The sequence below is a fragment of the Sinocyclocheilus grahami genome, unplaced genomic scaffold (assembly GCF_001515645.1).
Source record: "Sinocyclocheilus grahami isolate Dianchi unplaced genomic scaffold, SAMN03320097.WGS_v1.1 scaffold545.1, whole genome shotgun sequence".
In the NCBI taxonomy this organism is placed as follows: Eukaryota; Metazoa; Chordata; class Actinopteri; order Cypriniformes; family Cyprinidae; genus Sinocyclocheilus; species Sinocyclocheilus grahami.
Window position 1 is genome coordinate 265,417 of NW_015505724.1, and position 21,572 is coordinate 286,988.

General features: G+C 38.6%; 3 protein-coding genes across 5 annotated transcripts in view; 2 read left to right on the forward strand and 1 right to left on the reverse strand.

Moving 5' to 3' along the window:
* Positions 1 to 161: 161 nt before the first annotated feature.
* Positions 162 to 9,832, forward strand: adtrp1 (androgen dependent TFPI regulating protein 1). 2 transcript variants are annotated; one of them, XM_016238710.1, is made up of 6 exons: positions 162 to 382; positions 466 to 582; positions 3,780 to 3,881; positions 4,011 to 4,126; positions 4,218 to 4,378; positions 8,791 to 9,832. In XM_016238710.1, the coding sequence occupies exons 1-6, from the start codon at positions 212 to 214 to the stop codon at positions 8,814 to 8,816; spliced, it is 693 nt and encodes a 230-aa protein (XP_016094196.1). In that variant the 5' UTR covers positions 162 to 211; the 3' UTR covers positions 8,817 to 9,832. The 2 variants fall into 2 exon arrangements, with proteins under 2 accessions (XP_016094196.1, XP_016094197.1); XM_016238711.1 differs by lacking the exon at positions 466 to 582.
* A 380-nt stretch (positions 9,833 to 10,212) lies between these two features.
* On the forward strand, positions 10,213 to 18,933 carry LOC107555790 (protein tyrosine phosphatase domain-containing protein 1-like). Of its 2 annotated transcripts, XM_016238696.1 has the most exons (10): positions 10,213 to 10,863; positions 11,527 to 11,561; positions 11,847 to 12,021; positions 12,369 to 12,449; positions 12,547 to 12,665; positions 12,854 to 12,991; positions 13,788 to 14,833; positions 18,294 to 18,476; positions 18,619 to 18,729; positions 18,803 to 18,933. In XM_016238696.1, the coding sequence occupies exons 2-10, from the start codon at positions 11,552 to 11,554 to the stop codon at positions 18,908 to 18,910; spliced, it is 1,971 nt and encodes a 656-aa protein (XP_016094182.1). In that variant the 5' UTR covers positions 10,213 to 10,863; positions 11,527 to 11,551; the 3' UTR covers positions 18,911 to 18,933. The 2 variants fall into 2 exon arrangements, with proteins under 2 accessions (XP_016094182.1, XP_016094181.1); XM_016238695.1 differs by lacking the exon at positions 10,213 to 10,863 and having other exon boundaries at positions 11,416 to 11,561.
* Positions 18,934 to 19,589: 656 nt separating this feature from the next.
* fbxw12 (F-box and WD repeat domain containing 12) overlaps positions 19,590 to 21,572 on the reverse strand; it is an 8,432-nt gene continuing 6,449 nt past the window's right edge. Inside the window, exons 7-10 of the mRNA XM_016238697.1 lie at positions 20,316 to 20,526; positions 20,013 to 20,191; positions 19,803 to 19,933; positions 19,590 to 19,710 (exon numbers count right to left, since the gene is read on the reverse strand). Coding sequence (XP_016094183.1) covers positions 19,611 to 19,710; positions 19,803 to 19,933; positions 20,013 to 20,191; positions 20,316 to 20,526 — 621 coding nt within the window. The 3' untranslated portion in view covers positions 19,590 to 19,610. The remainder of the gene's footprint in view (positions 19,711 to 19,802; positions 19,934 to 20,012; positions 20,192 to 20,315; positions 20,527 to 21,572) is intronic.

Consider the following 21,572-nt stretch of genomic DNA (forward strand, 5'->3'; position numbering starts at 1 on the left):
GGGGGGGTGGGGGGGGGCTATATTAAAATAGTTATTATACACATTATCAGGAAACTATTTTTATTTAATTATTACAGATAGCCAACAAATAAAAAAAAATATATATATATATATATATATAAAGAATGCTTTTGTTTACTATTTCGTAAAAACAGCATGAAAGCTCTTCCTGGAGAAACGTCCTTTCCGGTAACGTCAGATCCGGTGAAGCATGGCGGCCGCCACGAGACTCGGACCAAAGACGAGCCTGCTGGTTCACCTGCTTATGTTGAGCTGGTATGTGTTTACTATCTGGAGTAACTGTACTCTGCAGATCTCAGACAGACACCCCGGTGTGCGATCATACGGAGGACGCTGGAAATACCTGACGTTTATTAATCTGGTATGAGCCTGAGTCCTGCACTAGTGTCACCGCGCAGCTCGGATCAGGCGTGTCACCTGTGTGTGGTTCTGGTTCTGTTGCAGGTGTCGCAGGCGCTGTTGTTCGGCTTGTGTGTGCTGGCGGATGCGGTGCACGGCGCTGTGTCCGTCACGAGAGCCAGAGACTTTCACTTCACCGTGCTGGCCTTTCCCGTCGGGACCGTGAGTATTAGTAACGTCAGGACAGATTAGGTTTGATAACGAATTAGGGCTTTCTTGTATGAGCGCAGAAAATGTCAGAACTTACAATAGCCCCTAAAATATTTACTTCGACTCAATGTACACTTGCAGGGCTCCAGACTCATTCTTCCCACTGCTCGCTCTTTTGCGACTAACTTACTCTGTTGGTCGCAGGAGCACATGGTGTGGTCGCAGTGTTTCCCCTGCCTGCGGCCCGCCCCCTCGAAGGTCAAGTTCATTTTATTTAATTATTTTCTCTATAGCGCCAGATCACAACAGAAGTCATTAAAGTTACCTTTCCTATAGAACAGGTCTATACCTTGTTCTTTTATTAAGCAAACTAAATAGCTTTATGTTATTTATCTTATTTACACGACGGCATGCCGTCTCACTAATGAGGACATAAATACATGAACAGCATCTCCAGAACTGCTCTGAGGGTCACTTCATCAGCATTTGACCGTTTCATTTCAGTAAAACTGTCCTCATATCACACACACAGACACAGAAATGTAAAGGTATTCACGGCAACCCGTCAAAATAAGGGTTTGGTTTAACTTGAAGACATTGCGGCAGATATATTACTATTGTTCAGCAGAATGTACGTAACAGGCTGCTACTACTACTACTAAAATTATTAAAACCTTATTTTTAAGGAATAGGCATTCAATATTTCTTCAATGTTTTAATTGTAATATTAAATTACCTTTATTTTCCAAAAAATAAAATTTGTTTAATTTTCATTACTTAAAAGATAGATTAAATGAATGTCTTATGCCTTAAAAAATTTAAATACACAACACAGAATTTCTGAGGAAAAAATCCTATTCACGGCAACCCGTCAAAATAAGGGTTTGGTTTAACTTGAAGACATTGCGGCAGATATATTACTATTGTTCAGCAGAATGTACGTAACAGGCTGCTACTACTACTAAAATTATTAAAACCTGATTTTTAAGGAATAATCATACAATATTTCTTAATGTTTTAATTATTATTATTATTAATGTATTTCTTAATATTAAATTACCTTTATTTTCCAAAAAATAAAATTTGTTTAATTTTCATTACTTAAAAGATAGATTAAATGAATGTCTTATGCCTTAAAAAATTTAAATACACAACACAGAATTTCTGAGGAAAAAATCCTAAGGCTATTGTAAGAATAAATGAAACTTGTTTTTATGCTTTCATATAATTAGACATGCTAAAACACATAATTTGGTAACAATAAAACAGAAGGTTGGGAGAAATAAAACATTTCATAAGGATTTTCATAAACTTACATTTTGTTAAACATTTAATAAATTGATGTTAAATTGTTTTAAGTTTCATGATTTTAGTTAATTAGACATGCTTTTTTATTAATAAAATTTAATTTGATAAACCATTAAAAAGGTTAAATCCAGAGAAATTTTATCATAGTTTATAGTTATATGGAAAGAAAGTGGTTAACGTTCAACCCGTTATTTTTCATCAGTATTATTTGTGATTGAGTTTTGTGAACGGAGATCCTCTTTTGCTGTGTTATAAGCCGCGGGCTTCGGATGCTTTCACTTTCGAATTCGTGCTCTTGTCATGTTTACAAGAACTGTTTCTACACACCTTTCACTTTTTAAGACTAAAACAGAAGATGGATTCACGGTTATTCTTAATTAAAAAGCACAACAACAATAAATCAGTAAGATACATTAACAAACTAGCTTACAAAACGTTTATTAACAAAAACGAATAAGATGAGGCATGGCACACAGCACATGCTGTATTATATACCGACTGATAAATTACAGAACGTTTAGCAAACACTGAGGAATCAAATAAATAAAAGAGAGCTTCGCATAAGGTGAGGTAAACAGCAAAGATAACAAGCTTTTCAAAAAGAAGAGTAAAACTAAACTTGCTGTGGGTGACAGTGCTTGCATGTTTTTGTCCCCACATGAATCACCATTTCTGGTTTAAGAAGCGATCTTTACTCTAGCTTGAAACCCATCCATCATTTCAAATCAACTATTTGGTGGTAGTCTGGAGCCCTGACTTACCTATTCACCTAAAACTGACAAGTCTCTCTTATACTCTGTTTTCAATATCATAAAGGTTTGAAACAACATGAGAATGTTGTTTCAAACCTTTATGATATTGAAAACAGATCATTTCAAATCAACTATTTGGTGGCAGTCTGGAGCCCTGACTTACCTATTCACCTAAAACTGACAAGTCTCTCTTATACTCTGTTTTCAATATCATAAAGGTATGTTTTCAATATCATAAAGGTTTGAAACAACATGAGAATGTTGTTTCAAACCTTTATGATATTGAAAACAGGATGGGTTTCTAAAGAATACCTGGTCGCTCTTTTTATTACAGTTAAAGTCAATGAGAACTGGGGCTGTCCAGCTCCAATATGATGACACAAAAGTCGAAGTATCATCTGACTTGTGTGCTATATTTCATATATCATACTGAAAATTAGCTAAAAGTTTAAGTTCTCTTTCAAGTTGTTATGTGTTTGAGTAAACTACAGATTTTATTATTGGTTAATTTATTTAATTATACAAAATAATTCATTTAACATATTGCTATTTTTTGAGCATGACTGTCCCAATGATGTCACAGTATTTTTGGAAAGACTAAATGCACACTGTTAATATTAAAACAGATGGCTCCTCATCAAAATCATTAGAGCATTTATGATAGCAACTTTTTTAGGCTTTATAGAATTTCCCATGCATTCTTAGAATTATTTGAGGTTACAGTTTTTGTAGTTTTGAAAGTGGTTCTATAGTATGTGACTGACTGATAAATATCATGGGCATTAATTATTTTTTCATCAGGGTTTTAGGTTCAATAAGTGGATGTGAATGTATAAAAGTATAAGCTATTAATGGATTGATATCGGGCTCATTAATTAACTGATAACTGCCTGTTCAACAAAAGTGGTTTGTTTGATGCCGATGCATGCTGTCTTTTATTATTACTTTTTATTTTTTTTTGTGAATATATATATAGTGTAAAATAAGTGTCCGTTTCAATCATTTTGTGTATTATTTAAATCGGACGATGGACAGCCTGCTCTCTTGATATTGGTATCATCAGTGGTTATTACAAAACCTTTATTGGTCGACTGCTAATGTGAACTTTGAATTTATTGACGTTTTCGATCCTGATCTTCTTGCCTGCAGTTTGTGTTCATTTCTTTCTGGACTCTCTACACTTACGACAGAGAGCTGGTGTATCCAAAACTGTTAGACGAGATCATTCCCATCTGGCTGAATCATGCAATGGTGAGTGCATTGTTTTAGAGTTATGTACTGCAGTATTGGCTGACCTTTGTGACCTGCGCAGCATTAATCCAGCTCTCATGTACTGCAGTATGTGGAGTAGTTCAGGATTTGTGTTGTGTTTTTCCCCAGCACACAGTGATCATGCCGCTGCTGCTGCTGCAGATGTTCCTTCAGAATCACAGATATCCCAGTCGCACTAAAGGCATTTTCAGTCTGGCTTTATTTGCTGCCCTGTATCTGTCATGGTAATCTCGTCTGCTTGCATGCTTCACACAGACCTAAGCAAAGTTTAGTTTTGTTCTGGTCTCTCTGGTTCATGCGTCTGTCTCTCACTAGGGTGCTGTGGGTGCACCATGCGTCAGGGATTTGGGTGTATCCTATCATGGCTCACTTGAGTCCTGTGGGATTGTGTGTTTTCCTCGGAGGCGCGTCGCTCTTCATGGCTCCTCTTTACCTGTTAGGAGAGAAGCTCAGCCTCATGATGTGGAGCAGCACAGGTGAGAAAGTGGACCAAAACGGCCATTCGATTGAACCATTTTTTAAAACTCTTTCCCTGCCAGCATTTAAAAAAAAAAATAAAAAAATTGCCAGCAATGTTCTCTCATTTTTTTTTCTTGCTGAGCAAAACTTCCCTATTGGGCAGACATTTCGGCCATCTGAGCAAAAACATTTTTTATAGCAGAGCTGTACAGCGCACACAAAACGGTGTGCTACTTTTTAACTTTAATGTGCTATTTATATTTGATTTGACCCTTGATGTAAATAATGCACATTTTAGGTTACCTGAGAATTTTTATAACAGTTCTGTGTTACCAAGAAATTCTATAAAAAATCAGAAAAAATAAAAAAAAATCAGAACGGTTCAATCATTTGTTATAATACATATTATGTATTATAATATAATATAAAACATGAAGCAGATATTGCTCATGAATTCCCTTTTTGAGGTCAATTATTAATTTATAATATAATATAAAAACAAACTGAAGCATTTAAACTGATAGAATAGAACATAATAGAATAGAATGGAACAGAAAACAAACTGAAGCATTTAAACTGAGATCTGTACGCTAAATATTTTCAAAGAACGTGAACATGTGAATTCTTATATAGTTATCTAAGTAGAGTTTAGAGAGGTAGAGTTTGCACACTACTGCACCTGTGTGACTGTAAATGTGTCAGAGTTTTGTTACCATCATCTGCTATTAATCAAGCACTTAAGCACTCTTCTTTCAAACATGATGAGGTTTTATTTCACATGTCATTACGTTTGCGTTTCTCTCGTGTTGAGCTGTTTCATCCTCAACTATTAAAAGTATTTGATTTCTACAGCGACTCATTTGGCGCACACATAGACTGTATAAAGCATGGACGTAGTGTCCGTGACGTCACCCGTAGGTTTCTGAAGTGTGTTTTTGAAGCCCAAAGTGGCCATCTTGGCAGTGCGTCACTCCTGGATAATCGAAAAGAGGCGGGACGTGGGTGGAGCTGGTTGCTGAAGCCTAGCTCGACGGTGGTGACAGCAGCGGCAATCCACCTGTCACTCAAGTGGCCATGCCCTTAATTATGCAGAACTTTAAGGCTTAATAGAATTTAAACGGATGAGTTATAAAAACATTCACCCCCCCCCACAGTTGTCATGAAGGGCAAAATTTGCTATATAGAACAAAACCACTTTTTGTACCAGGCTGTAAACATGTTTTTTTCTGCTGTAAAATTGGGCATTTTAACATGGGGACTCACTTTTGGAGCCAGTCTCTAGCGGCCAGTTGATAAATTGCAGTTTAAGTCACTTCCGTGTTGGACTCGAGAGTAGAGGTTTTTTTTAGTCCCGCTCCCGCAAGGTTATATTCCGCACCCACCCGCTCCCGCTATATATTCACTCTTTGTTCACCCGCTGTCCGCTTACAATAATTTTCTGCCCGACCGTTCCCGCTAAATTTATATCTCCTTTCCAGAATCTCACATTTAAGTTTCCGCTACTGAAAGAAAGAGAGATGGGCTGACGAATAAAATTGTAGTCTGCACAAAATTGTATTTATATAAATCGTCTTGTCAAGAGTCTTGAAGTTATTTACCGCAACTGCTGCCAACACAGTCGGGAAAAAAAGTGTCACAGATAAAATAAAAATGTTGTACAAAAATTGTATTTCTTATTTTTATTCGTCTTGTCAGGATACAATTCGTTAAACATTTAAAACAATAGGAAAAAGTGTCGCAGAGAAAAATAAATAGGCTACGATATCTGTCATTTAAAATGATAGGCAAAGCAAAATATAAACAAAACTGAGTTGAACGTCCTTCAAGGACAGCGCAGCCACACTTTGCTCCATCCTTATTCTGCTCTGTCACTCATCGACAACCTGCCTGTTCTGTCTGAGGGCCGTATTTACCACCGGTAGTCCTGAGTGCAGGCTACCGGTGGTCAATCAGAATAAAGGACAGATATGTTATTCTGAAAGGACGTCGGGAACGGGATATTGTTACACGACCCGCTCCCGTTCAAATTACACCAGAGTTACCGACCGCTACCGCGTTTTATTCGGGAATTTAATCCCGCGTCGCAAGAAATCTGGTTGGGTCCCGCGGGAACGCAGACCTCTACTCGAGAGAGAGAGAGAGAGAGACCAGCCTTGCGTCTCAATGTTCATATTATCCATCCTAAATAGTTTGTGATATTAGAATAAGTGTGTCCCAAAGCATAGTATGTTGAAAAGAGTATGCCAAAAGTCCCCGGATGGTCTACTATTTCAGGTCGATTTGTGAAGTGTGGATCCGAGCACACTCTAATGGCTAAAATTTGCCCACAATCCATTGCGTTTTTGGTGAAGGATTCTGTTCAGAACTACAAACACGAATAAAACGCAAAAAAAAAAAATGGCGGATGCGCGTGACTGGCGGTTAGGTATGGTGCGTTCAAGTCATGTCGGATAGATCGTATTTACGAGTTGAACGCACATGAACGCCACCACAAAGTTGTTATTATGAGTGGGAAACTTTCATTTTCTTTAAGCCCTGAGTTTCTGAGTTGGGGGCGTGTCAATGAGAAACATGGCGGAATCGATGGATGCAACGTCTATAGTTGACGGTACATTTGTTTAAATTGATAGTTTAGTTGTCCTATAAACTTAAATTGGTCATGTTCTTGTTACGCAGCTAGTTAATGAAATCCAAGTAAATTAAAATGCTATCATTTTTGCACCTATAGGTGAAAAATCTTTTGATTTGCCATGTTGCATTTAGCTAACAGCTTTTTTTAATCTCTGTATTTTAACATCATAAAATCAGTTATACTGGGATCCTGGTCTAAAAAAAAGATTAAAAACGCAAAACACACCTGATGCGAATTCTTTGCTCTTCATTTTCTATTAGCAGAGTTAACAGACCCTGTTGTATTTTCTTGTAATTTATTAAAAGGTACACCGCCATCTTGTGCCGACTAAACGGACTTGAACGCACCTGACGTCGTAATTACGACTTGTCAACTCGTAAGAACAAACGTCCCAGAAGGACTTGAACGCAGCATTAGAGAGGTTTACAAAAAGGGGTTTGTTATTAATATTCAACATTTAACCTGGCAAAAAATATTTAATGTTATCTGTGTTATATTTCATCAGCAACAGCAATGTAAACGTTTATAAACATCCTTTGGTCGTTAACTTTTAAATTCATCATTATGCAGAAAATATGAGCAGAGTTATGAAAGACTGGCAGATCATTTCATTAACTGGCAGATCAACGAGCTACTACTTTTCTCTCCGATATGGTAGGAAGTTAAATGAAATGAAAAGTGGAGGATATAAACTGTGAGAAGTTGATTGACAGGCCAGTTTACAGTGACGGTGCGTGTAACTGGTGCGACAGAGCGTCCGTTAAAGACGCAGTTGTATGACGTGATAGTATGTCCCAAAGCTTGCCTACTCTTTTACTACACACTCAAAAGTGTGTACTTTTTCTTCACCATAAGAGTACATACTTTAAGGGCGTAGTATAAGTAGGCACATTGGGACACAGCACGGGAGGTTGCCGCTTGGCAACACCACACACCATTCTCTTTCTGTGAAACCTGTAAACCTGCATTCAGCGGCTCTAACTCTATAGCGGTTTGCCCGAGCATTGCAATTATTTCACATTTACTAGAATTCAATCAAACGGCTTTCCCAACTAATTTTTTTCGTGTTTGTCCTGCGCGCGGCATATTATTTCTTCTGCACTGCCGCGACATAAGAAGTGTGCAGCTTAGAGGGGACATTGGTTGTCAAACATTAATTTTTGCTAAACTTTCCTGGCCCCCAGAATAAATCCTTAGCTTCATGCAGTCCTTTTTATCGACACTTTAATGTGGGAAAGTTTCATTAACAACAACAACAACAAAAAAAGGTTCCGAAGGCCTCTAAATTATCGAAATGATCAAAACACAATCTTCTGCATGCCTTCAGTCATCTGATTGATAATTTACCTCTGTAGCAAGAACAAGGCCTTTTAGTGTAATTGTACAAACGTCCAGCTTCAGCTCGTGCTTCATCTGTCTATTTGCTGTGAAATCTTTACTGATTTTTATAAACTTAGGTTGTTAGTAATATTTCAAGATGAACACTTACTGGACTGAAGCATCGTTTTACTCCGTTTGGGCCTCTGGATAAAAATTAGGTGTTTTCTTTCATCCTTGAGGATGAGCTCCATATTCACCTGTATCATACTATATAGCTATAAAAGCTGATGTAGCAAATATGACACTCAACAAAAACACACATGCACACTTTTTAAAATTTCCTTTTTTTTTTTTGTCTACATTTTCAGTAAACTTCATTTCCTGTCCATTTCAAATCGCAGATTTCAATCTCAGAGTGTGGTAGATGGAATCTTATTATTATTATTATCCATACTGACTGTGATTTTTCTCTATAAGGGAATCAGAAGAAGAAAAAGAAGTAGATGTCTACTGGAATCCACATTAAGCATGTGGAGCTCAAACCAGCCAAACCACACACTTTACAGGGCACAAAGCAACAGCTTTAGTAACATTGCTTGTATTTTATACAAGACGGGTTTACAGCATACTTATGGCAAACATGGTATGTGTTTAACATTAATCGTGCTGGTATTTTATCCTGTTTGTTTTTTCCTCTTTTGACCTATTTATGTGATTCTAACAAAAATCAGTTGCACCTACAAAGTAAAATGCTGTATTTTTAAAAATAATTTCCATTATTTTAGAATTGTGAAATTCCAGACACTGTAATTTCCCAGAATGCTGTTGTTCATTAATTAAGGGACCGTCAGTACTGAGCACTTTCCCCTTCTCAGATTCATTCGTTATTTTAAAACGAGTCTGAGCTGGTTTCAAGCTGTGTGAGTGTGTCACGAGATGTGTCTGAGAGCTTAAATGACACACTTCACCTGCGTGAACTCGGGTAATCCCACCAGTGAAGCCCTTAATGTGATTTTCCGGCTTTGCCGAGAGTTTGCTGATGGACTTTATTGGAAACAAGTAAACCCAAGTAATCTGTGACCTTGCTCTAACACACGTTTAATTCACATCCAGAGAAATGGCTCTGAATTCATTCTTTCACTAACATGAGCCCTTTCAGTGACAGATTTCATGAAATAAGACTATATTTCATGAAATCTGAAAATGTTTAATAATTATATTGTCAACTTGTTGACAGTATTGAGCAGAATAGAGCGCGTCATTGTCATTATGGAGTGTTTCCTCTTCATTTTAATGTGTGAGTAAAACTAATGTAGAAAGAGTCGAGACCAGTTTGATTCCTGCACTTATATACGGTAGATTATCGCACTTGTGGGAAATATGTGATGCACTGACATTTAAAATCAGTGACACTTAAGAGGGCCAAACAGGTTTTCCGTAATTACCGTTATGTAATGATTATTAATGTCCTTTATTCATAAACAATAAAATCTCTGAACTGTTCTTTAATTCATTTAAAGTGGCTTACTGTCTTTTGTCTTTATATAGGTATTGTCATAATGACAATTATGCTTTACATTAAGCTTTCCATTGATGTATGGTTTGTTAGAATAGGACAATATTTGGCCGAGATACAACTATTTGAAAATCTGGAATCTGAGGGTGCAAAAAAATCGAAATATTGAGAAAATCATCTTTAAAGTTGTCCAAATGAAGTTCTTAGCAATGCACATTACTTATCAAACATTAAGTTTTGATATATTTACTGTAGGAAATTTACTAAATATATTCATGGAACATGATCTTTATTTAATATCCTGATGATTTTTGGCATAAAAGAAAAATCTATAATTTTGACCCATACAATGTATTGTTGGCTATTGCTACAAATAACCCCCAGCGACTTGACTTACTGCTTTTGTGCTCCAGGGTCACCGATGAGTTTGACTCTGATGCTGATGGAGGAGCAGTGCGTCAGCTGCTTGTTAACTTCCTACTTAGGAGACTCTCCTTTAATCAGATTTGCTGTAAGTCCATCAGTTTGCAAAGCTTTGAGAACCTCACCTCACTGTCATTTTCAGTTACTGGCTTCAGTAGGAGCTGCACTGGCCTCTTGATGGGTTGAATTAACAGCCGTCAATGTCTGTAAAGAAGCAATGAACTAGAGCTGAAATGACTAGAATGCAGCCAGAGCTGTGGCTGATGACGCTGTCCTTCTCTGAGGTCAGTGGCCAGAGAAATGGGCTATTTCAGGAGCAAGTGGATTAGATGGTAAATCTTGAGGGAGTCTGAAATAGCCGCTTTATATTCACTCTTTGATGTGAGCACAGAACAGCAGTACTAACTCTACCTTCAGTCAGACACTTACTGCTTAAAAATGACCAGGATGTACAGCCGATCTGGATGGATCCATAAGCTTTGCACAGTGAAGAAGAGCGTGCATCTTAAAGGAAGACAAAATAAATGATATATTGACACAAGTTATCAAATCAGCTGTGGATTCAATGCATTGAAGAGAAAGTACAGTTGATTTTCTCTAGCTGTGTTTGGGTGAGTAATAATCGCAACTCATTCTCTGGAATCAATGGTGAGTAAAGAAATTAACATGATGGTCGCTGAAGACTTTTTAATGGATGTCTGAGAAGCAAGTGAAATAATGGTGAATTAATGAAAAATGCAAATATCTTTTGTATGAAGACAAGTTATATCCTTATAGCTTTGAATTGCTGGAGCTCCATGGGTGTCACATTTCACTCCAAAACAAAACCAAACTCTATTTTGCGTAAAGGATGAAACCTGACTTTTTGCATTTTGACATTGTGACAATTAAGCACACTACCATCCCATATTGTAGTTGCTGTTTAACGTTTGAGGGGCAAATTAAAGGTAATATTAATGAACAGTTTATATAATGTTTTTGCATTATTTGAAATGGGGAGGAACTGTACTTGTACTCATCAAAAAATTAAGCCGCACAACTGTTTTCAACATTGATTATAATAAGAAATGTTTCTTAAGCATCACTGAAGACTGAAGTAACGATGCTGAAAATTCAGCTTATTGTTTTTACTGTATTTCCAATCAAATAAATGCAGTTATTGGTGAGCATTAGTGACATCTTTTAAAAAAATTATAAATAATAATCTTACTGAAAACTTTGCTTTTCCCCTTTGACATCTGCAGTGCTAATTAATTTATCATGTGCCCAAATAGATATTGCCATGGAGGAAGGAGTATCATGGACTTAGGTAAGGAATGGCAAAAACTAATGAATAAATTGATGTAATAGTCAAATAATAACCATCAGAACGATGTTTTGTCCTCTTGCCATTTTTAAAGACATTTTAAGTTGCTAATGTACTCAGTAAAGCAACCAGGATTTCCATGTCTACTTAAGATCTAGATGGCAGAACTGAGCCAGTCTCATCAACTGAGCAGATTCTTAAAGGAGCACATTTCAGACAGTCTTCTGTAAGAGCGAGTGATCACTCTGCTGATTTTATAAATAGATGATGTCTGTTTGTTTTTTAAAGTGACAGGTTCCAGCGTTCCCAGAGCGAAATACACAATGGTCCGAGAGGCGCTGTGTCATGTGATCCCCTACCGTATGCAGTGCTCCATGGGATGTGGTGGGCAGAACTGCAAGTACGAGGATCCTTCACACTGGAGTGAAGACAATCAGGCCATCAGAGGAATTTACTCGTCTTGGTACACTGCGTGCACTTACACCTGTTTACTTAAACATGGCCTTTACCAAATAAAGGTTAAGCCTTTGGCAGTCTTATGAACCGAAGCTTCTCTGTATGTTGAGTTCTCCCAGCACATCAAAATAACATGTTCATTTTTCTTTTATCAAACAGAGTAACAAAAATAACGAGTTTCTTTCCCAAAAATGATTCCTCTACAGAAAGTCAGCCGATCATCAAAGGCTTGCGTTTATTTGATTTTGCATGCCAATTTTTTAAAAAACAAATCAGTAAATCCAAGTTTTATGCAATAACAGCATGTATGAATGGATTATTCCAACTCATGGTTCCTCTGTTTTTTTTTTTAAGGATCACTGACAATCTGCTGGCCATGGCCCGCCCTTCCACCAAAATCATTGAAAAATTTGACGTAATAGACCAGTTTTTGAGGTAAAACTGATGATCGTGCAGACACGTGCCTTTAGAAAACTGGTTCTGGAGTATGTGTTTGGTACACTCATACGATTTGCTGTTTCGTCGTGTTAAGATGTGGTTTGAAGACCGTTATTAACCTCCAGTGCCCTGGTGAACATGCCAGCTGTGGAAACCCACTGGATCCTGAGAGTGGCTTTTCTTACCGACCGGAGACATTCATGGAGGCTGGCAGTGAGTGACTTGCTTTTTGTACATTGTCTGATTCTGCCAAACTTTTAGATTTCAATGCGTTTTTCTGTGTAATGTGACAATAAGAAGTTAAAGACATAAAGAATCTTCTTAACACATTAAGTAAAAGCATAGCAGTGGTTGTTCTTATATGATTAGGTTGTAAAGGTACTCTTGTTGCTTTATTTTAGTATATTTCTACAACTTTAGATGGAATGACTATGGTGTGGCGTCTCTCACATCCATCTTGGATATGGTGAAAGTCATGTCTTTTGCCATCCAAGAAGGCAAGATGGCTGTTCACTGTCACGCAGGGCTTGGCAGAACAGGTACAGTAGGTTTAAAATACAGTATATTTATAATTGAATAAAAATACATCTTTTTTGGGTGATGTGGCTTATAGGTTGCTGGTTTGATCCCCAGAAGCAGACATAAGCTATTATTATTGTGTCCTCGAGCAGCACACTTAACCCCAAGTTACTCCAGAGGGATTGTGTCAGTAATAATGCTGCCGAAAGTCGCTTTAGTCAAAATCATCTGCATAAGCACTACTCATGCAGTGAGCACAAGCTTCTAAAAATGTATTTATTTTAGGGTTTGTCATAGCTATAGCTTTATGGACAGCACTCCAGGTGACTCAAGTACAAGTCCCGGCTCATAGTCCTTTTCCATTTACACGGACTCATTTAGCCAAAGCTTTTACATTAAAGAATTATACATTTTTCAATTCATACATTCCTAGGGAATCGAACCCATGACTATGGCATGTTTGCCCAGGGCCGGATTAACACACGGCACTACCAGGCACGTGCCCAGGGCACTAGACCAGAGAGGGGCCCAGCCGAATTACCGCCGCCCCAAAAACATGATTTCAACTGAGGGGGGGTCTTCAAATCGGTCCGTGCCCAGGGCACCGGCGTATCATAATCCTGCCCTGCTAATGCCATACTCTACTGTTCAAGCTACAGGAAGGCTTTCCTGATCCCTGTCTCTCCCTGACTGTCCTCTCAAATAAAGACAAAAAAGCCCTATTAAATAGTTTTTCAATCTTGTAGTAACCGAACTGCAACATTACGAGATGTACGCTAGTTGGATATTAACTCTTTTTACTTGTTGATGTCATAGGTGTGTTGCTGGCCTGTTTCTTGTTGTTCACCACACAGATGACAGCAGACCAAGCCATTCTGTTAGTTCGAAGCAAACGAGCTAACTCTATCCAGACTAGAGGACAGCTCCAGTGTGTCAGGCAATTTGCTCAGTTCCTGGTTCCACTAAGGAACGTGTTTGCTAACGCGGAGCCCAGAGCGCCGCCTGTTACTCTTTCACAATACTTGATACGCCAGAAACATATACTGCACGGATACGAGGCTCGGAAGTTGAGATACGTGCCAAAGCTCGTCCCTCTCATCTGCAGACTCCTACTGGACATTGCAGAGAATCACCAGGTTATCGAGGAGGACGTTGTCGAGGTTCCTGACGTCACATATGTGGTAGAGAAAACGATTAATGAAAATTCAATATATCAGTTAAACAGAGAGATATTGGGAAATGGGATGATCAGGCCGCGTCTTCCAGGTCTACCCCGAGCCAATAGAAGCAACACACAACCTCTTTACTATGTCCGTAAGAGCCTTAGCTACAGCGAGTCTGACCTGCAGAGGTTAGCAGCATCTTTAAACCTCTCGGATAACCCTCTCGGGGTTTTAGCCAGCATTCACTCAACTACCATCAACGATCAGCTGGGAGCTTTCAGCTGTGTTTCCCAGAACTACGTCATTCCTTCTCTGGGGGCTTGCAAGGACAATCCCATCTACAGCTCAACCAGCAATATATGGGAGCTGAAAACTCTTATGGACCAGACAGAAGGATCTCCACTGCTCAAAACCAGGAGGCAGTCGGTCCTGCAGCGAAGCCAATCTCTAGGCGTTTCAGATGAGAAAAACACCACAAGCATCTCCCAAATACTGTCTTACTGGAGGACAGACTGCAAGCACAGTTCTGACCCTGACGAGACTCAACATAATGAAAAAGAGCATTCAGAGGTGCCCTTCATCACTGTCCAGTCCGAGCTGTCTCTGGAGTCACGTCGCCTCCTGGTGGCTCAGTCCCTTGCGGTAGACCTCGAGAAGGAGGGAGAGAAGGTGCAAATTCAGAAGGTGTCTACTTGGCAGGTAGATGCATATACTGATTTACTAAGACAGGTGTGCAGAACTGCAGAGTTTAGTTCCAACACATATACCATGTAGTTTTCGAATAAGCCTGAAGGACTTGATTAGCTGGATCAGATGTGTTCAGTTAGGGTTGAAGCTAAACTCTGCAGGGCTGTGGCCGTCCAGGAACTTAGTTCTGCAGCCCTGTACTATTAAGTATTAAAGTTAAGGGCAGGGATTGGCCACAGTACTGCAGGGTTTACTTCAATCCTTAATCAAACATACTTGAAAAAATCCAACCAAACTGTTAAGGAGTGCTTAAAAATAATAGGACCGAAGCTGCCCATCCCTGCTGTAGGATTTGTTTGAGGAGCAGAGGTGTCTTTAGGAGCCTTTTTCAGAACTTGCACACCTCCAGACATGAGTGTCCATCTTTAGCAGGATGAGTTCTGTGGCTGCATAGTTTTTAGGATATCTGCTCTATGATTTACTTTATATCCCATCAGATTTGGAGAGTTGATCTTGTGGTCCTCTTGACCTGAATCTAGGTTTTGGTGTATAGTCTCAGACGAGACTGCAGACTATTTCCATTGTACTTCAGGAGAAGTTGCCACTGTATCTTCACTGTTTTAGAGAGATTGCATTGCTGAAATACTTTTTATTTGTTGTTAGTTCATTGTTTTAAATATAGTTGAGTTCCAAAGAAAAGTTGGGAGAGAAGAAAAGTCAGCACCTGAAGAGGCGTATGTAAGTCCTAGGGGGTACTTCAGGCTTGGGTCGAGTTCAACAGCAAGCCAAACCGTGAATCGTGTGAACTTGTGAAATGCCACTAATAAGTCAGCATAATCTCTGTTTCAGTTCATTAAAATGCCTAGCCTGGTTGTTAAACCAACAGGTCAGGGGATTATGTGGTCTTCTGTCATCCAAGTACTTAAAATGAGTTTTAGCATGTAGCGTCTTATTCTGCCTTCCTCCAATCCATCCTCATAGTCCCACTGAAGACAGGCAGCTCTGCATGATGGACCTAATTGACCTATCAGTAAGCCCCGCCCACCTTAGTTACTGTTGCTCACTCGGACAAACAAACAGATTTGCTAACTGTCTTACAATGACAGCTGTCAGTGTGAAAACCTTGTCCCAAGATGTTTTTGATAAGTAGCAAACCGTGACCCTTGAGCCTAGGCCCTCCCCCCCTACCCTCGTCGGGGGAAAATACTACAGCGCCACTCACATCATTTTCCATTAAATTACATTATATTTGTCCCAAATTATTGTTAATGTACATGACTTCATCCTAGGTTGGAAGATTGTGTATTGTGCATTTTTTAGCAAAACGTTTGTCTTTCTGTGGCTCTAATAAATTCCGTGATTCATTGGGCTATAGATCGCAATTTCTCATCCCGTTTGCTGACGTGACGCGTTCAGTGTGTGATACGTGTGGCACCGGGGCACCACTGTGCTTCTCGTCCGATGTGCGACCGCAACAAAACAGCACAGCAAGAGTGACTGATATTGCCAAAATAAAACAGCTACATTTAAGTCAAATGCAAATACTCATTACAAATATCTGCACTTCAGCGGGCAAAACGTACACACTCCCTCCCATCACACAAAACCAACAAGTGTAATGTGTTTAAGACACAAAACAAATAGCGACAGACACTTCATGACAAACAAACAGTGTTTATAATAAATAATATTATTATTGGCTCAGAGGCCTAGTAAATGTCCTCACTTACGTTATTTGCGGCTTCCATCGTGACGTGAGTAATAGCTAGTTAGTTTATCAGCGTATATATTTTTTTCCGAAAGATCCCCACAGCGGGCGGAACTTGTCATAAAGTTAGTGATAACAAGGCTCGCCCATTTAGAGGAAAGATATGATTGGTCAATTTTTCTGTCATTCGAAATTACTCCCACATTGATTTACTATTGCGTGTCCCTCTGTAATTTCACAGCTGGACCTCCAGTCACAGAGCCGCAGACGCTAGGCGGAAACATTCAAATATGGAGAAAATGGGCAGTGTTCATAAGTCCATTCACTGAATACACCGATTTGAAGAGGGGTTTTTTTTTTTCACAGAAGTTGTATATATTTTATTTAGATGATGTTTGTCAAATTATGAATTGCTTAAAATTAGTAATAATTATTTTTTATTAAAAATATTATATTTTAAAACATTTATTTAAAAATTGTAAATATTGTTTTTACAATAAGTTAGGCCCTCTCTGAGGGCCTAGAGGGCCCTGACGGTTCCCCACTGTTTTTTATATATTTTGGACACAGAAGAATGACCATTCAAGTGGGACTTAAAAATGCCATGGAGGGATATATGTGACCCTGGAGCACAAAAGCAGTGTTAAGTCGCTGGGGGATATTTGTAGCAATAGCCAACAATACATTGTATGGGTCAAAATTATACATTTTTCTTTTATGCCAAAAATCATTAGGATATTAAGTAAAGATCATGTTCCATGAAGATATTTTGTAAATTTTCTACCATTAATATATCAAAGCTTAATTTTTTATTAGTAATATGCATAGCTAAGAACTTCATTTAGACAACTTTAAAGATGATTTTCTCAATATTTAGATTTTTTTGCACCCTCAGATTCCAGATTTTCAAATAATTGTATCTCGGCCAAATATTGTCCTATCCTAACAAACCATACATCAATGGAAAGCTCATTTATTCATCTTTCAGATGATGCATCTCAATTTCGAAAAACTGACCCTTATGACTGGTTTTGTGCTCCAGGGTCACATATAACAGATTTTAAAATAAATATGGTGGGTAACAAGATTAATTTGGAAGCGAGGGTTTACAGATCACAATGCAAGCGGGAGAAGCCTCATGTTACGGTCACGATTGCAGATTACAACATCCAGGATTCATGTACCGCAGGGTTGGATTAAATTAATTTACATTTAACCAGTTTAATATGGAGAGGCACTGAAATGTAGAGCTTTGTTTTTGACCTACACTGTACATGACGTGAGAAGTATTTATGTTGGTACGTTATATGGACTCACTAACTTTAACATTAGCTAGTTTTAGCCGGAGATACATTGCAGCACAAGATGACATTAACATTCTGCTTAAACAGATGAAAATTGTAACTTAATGAGAGTATGACAACCAGAAAATGAAAGTTTTTGTCTTCATTGGGATTGGGGGTGAATGCTTAGGGACATTTTGCTCTGTTTTGTTTGGGTTTAGGAAATGGAATAAAATAAATTCCATTGCCTATCCTCTCAGGATAACTGGTATCAGTGTTACAAGTACCCTAGGCACACCGTTTTGCCATTTTTGTAGCATCAAACCGATGAGAGCTTTGGAGCTTCCAATGTTTCTCTATGGCGCTGAAACCTAAAGATGTCAGAGTTAGTCTTATATGGCTATCTCTTCACATCATATAGAAAATATGGCCTAAACTTTCTGAATGAAAGATTAGTAAATTAGTTTATTCTCCTCTGCAGGCAGATCTTAATCATCAAGGTGCGTGGGAGCGACTGTGTTTGGAAAAAGACCCATTTATTCTGTCTGGAATCATGTGGTCCTGGCTGGAGCAGCTCAAAGAGCCAATCATCTCAGCTCATGATGTTCACACACTAACAGAGACCAGTCAGGACCCTCAAACTGTGCTCAACTGCCTAGATAGGGTAAGATTTAAATAGCAGATCTGTTATTTTACAATGTATTAACTTTAGGTTAGTATGGATCAATATGACTAACGAGAGACATTTCATGCGTACATTTTAATTTTGTTCCATGATGTGAATCCATTCTTATTACCATCCTCAGGCTTCAAGAGAAACAGTGATGAGTATTCTGGACTGTTTTGCTCATGTATTAACAATACCCGAGGAAGTCGAGAGCACTTTCCTGGAGCGAGCGACAAAAGCTTTCACAAAGGTACTGTGTGTGATTCTGAGATGCCCTGAAATGGTCACATGCATACTTTTATTTACCGTGGTGCTCTCTTTAGATGAAGAACACAGATGGTGGGAAGAGTGTCCACAAAATCATGAACAGGATCTTGAAGATTGCTCTGCATCATTTGAGGTCGGCTGTCATGAATGAGTTTGAGGTCTAACACATGTGACATTAACTAGCTGAACATCTTAATTACAAAGAGAATTAGTTTATTTACATCTTTGTCCAACATCAAAGATGAGCTCTACACATCTACGGCTGCAGTTTCTTTGGATGTTTTTCAGGTCTTGGTTCTGATGAGGAATCCAACATGTGATTTAGCCCACAGATAGACTGAACTATAATTGTCCCATTTGTAGAAGTTGGAAAATGCGTTTTACATGGTAAATTATTTGATGTAAAAGAAATACCATACACTGTATACGATGTGCCATTGTGCTAATACTTGAAAAGCATCGCAACTGAAACCTCTCATTTTTGTACCATGTTTGTACAGTTTTTTTGCAGTTGATTGCACACAACTAGAAATTAAATCTTCTGAGATTAGCTTTATTGCAAAGAGGAAAAGTTATAGTCATATTATAGTTATATATTTTATGCAAACAATCCCACAATTTCTTCTAACCTTTTTGATATCTATGTAAAAATATTAGTTCTAATGTTTTAATTGTCTCATTAATGTAACAGCATCGCAGGCTATACATGGATTTGGGCTGCGTTTCTCAAAAGCAATGATAGTTGATGGTAGAGACCATTGGTGGCAATGGGTCTACGATCTACTTAGGCTTACGATGGTTTTGGGGAAACGCAGCCCTGGTCAGTAAATATAAAAGATCTGAATACATCTGGTGATTATGTGGTCAGAAATCAAAGGTATAAGCCTTCAGAACATCGTTCCCATCCACTGACTCCACAGAGCCCACAATACTCGAATAATCACAGGCAACGTTGGTGAATCCTCTGGAAATACATATATACAAAAAAAGTTACTTTACCCGTCAAAACATGGTGCACGTAAAAATCACATGACAGTGTGGGCGATAATGCTGTACCTGGACCTTGTGAAGGAGCCTCCGAGCAAATGATACTGGCTTTCAAGTGCAAGTCCATGCTCTGGATCATTTCTCCAGGTCAGTATTCTGAGAGACAGGTCACGAGATGCTGTCACCACCCTAAAACTGTCCTGCAAGATAGCACAATTCATTTTATAAGTCAAACTATTCACAGGGAGAGCTTTGAAATGTATTGGTCAAACAGCTTACCACACAAAGAGCAGTGATTGGCTGTAAATGGTCTTCAAAACTAGCAACAAGTTCTCCTTTAAATGTGTAGACCTTCAGATGGTTTCCATCTGTAACTAGAAGAGAGCTGTTCCCTCTCGCCTTGAGAATGACGTCCGAACGATGGCTTAGCGCTACCTGAAAAGAGGCGACTTGCTGAGCTAAAATGGGAAGGCATGACATACTGTATCAGTAGAGATTATTGCATTGTAATACTTTTATTTGTAATTTGTAGGTGTGTACGAAAATATTAACAAAAATAAGCAACATATTTTTAAGGCCAACCTTGCGTTTCCTTTTTGTATTTGGATTCCTTCATGGTCAGGTCAAAGACTGAGAGTGTGTTGTTGTTGAAGCGGCCGTCAGAATGGATGACTGCGAGCCGTGCGGGTTGAGACGGCAGAAACAAAGCGGCACAACAGCCAGTGACTGGCAGACTATGACACAGACGGTCCTCATCTTCAGCAGGGAAACACACACTGTCACTGTAGAAAACCTCCCCAAAAACACACCAATGACATTGTTCAAAATAAAATACCAAACTTTCAAATGAGATGTCTACAATGCTATTACAGTTATAAAAAAATGTGATGCAGGGATGACAGATTATTATAGGCCCAGAGATGAGTTAGCATTTTAGCATTTCGACCTGAACTCAATGGGTTTTTTGAATGAATTTTTGGTTCAATGCCTGAAATAACATCAGTGGTCATGCAGTCGTTTGAGAGACTGGTTATCTGAAGGACATCACTAGACCCCCTGCAGTTTGCTTACCGAGCAAACAGATCTGTGGATGATGCAGTCAACATGGGATTGCATTATATCCTACAACATCTAGACAAATCAGGGACTTATGTGAGGATCCTGTTTGTGGACTTCAGTTCTGCTTTCAGTACAATCATCCCAGCACTCCTCCAGACCAAACTATCCCAGCTCTCTGTTCCTAGCTCTATCCGCCGATTAGGCATGTAACGATTCACTCAACTCACGATTCGATTCACGGGTTTGATTTCACCATTCGATTTTCTCACGATTTTTCTTTTAACAAAATGAGATTGAAGACATTATACAGTAAATGAAAAGGTGTCATTTTATTAGGCTATTGCTGCATGTTTCTTTTTGAAATTGAAATAACAAAACTAAATTTTAATTTTAAAACAAACCCCAAAATCAACCAATGCATTTTAATCATGATCCAAACTAAGATGCAGAATGAGTAGTTTTTAATCTAAATTACACTGTATACTTTGAAATTTGAAGCAAAAACAGAATTGTCTGACTGTAGTTTTGTGAAACTATGCTACATAAAACATATCTGAAGGAAACAGCAGATGCACTCTCTGCCAGCAGGTGGTGCTTATGAACAGCAATGATACAGAGTTTCCTGGGTTACCGCTGTAAACAAACAGAGTTGCCCTTATAAACAGCAATGATACAGTGTTTCCTGGGTTACCGCTGTAAATAAAGCAGCTAATGAACAGCAATGATACAGTGTTTCCTGGGGTACCGCTGTAAACAAACAGAGATGCGCTGATAAACAGC

Bases quoted from the DNA above. Each gene is read 5' to 3' on its own strand.
- adtrp1 (XM_016238710.1), top strand. From the start codon at position 212: ATGGCGGCCGCCACGAGACTCGGACCAAAGACGAGCCTGCTGGTTCAC. The intron at 583-3,779 runs GTGAGTATTAGT...TCTTGCCTGCAG, and splicing joins TGGCCTTTCCCGTCGGGACC to TTTGTGTTCATTTCTTTCTG. The intron at 4,379-8,790 runs GTGAGAAAGTGG...TTTCTCTATAAG, and splicing joins CATGATGTGGAGCAGCACAG to GGAATCAGAAGAAGAAAAAG.
- LOC107555790 (XM_016238695.1), top strand. From the start codon at position 11,513: ATGTGCCCAAATAGATATTGCCATGGAGGAAGGAGTATCATGGACTTA. The intron at 12,666-12,853 runs GTGAGTGACTTG...GCTTTATTTTAG, and splicing joins GACATTCATGGAGGCTGGCA to TATATTTCTACAACTTTAGA. The intron at 18,730-18,802 runs GTACTGTGTGTG...TGCTCTCTTTAG, and splicing joins CGACAAAAGCTTTCACAAAG to ATGAAGAACACAGATGGTGG.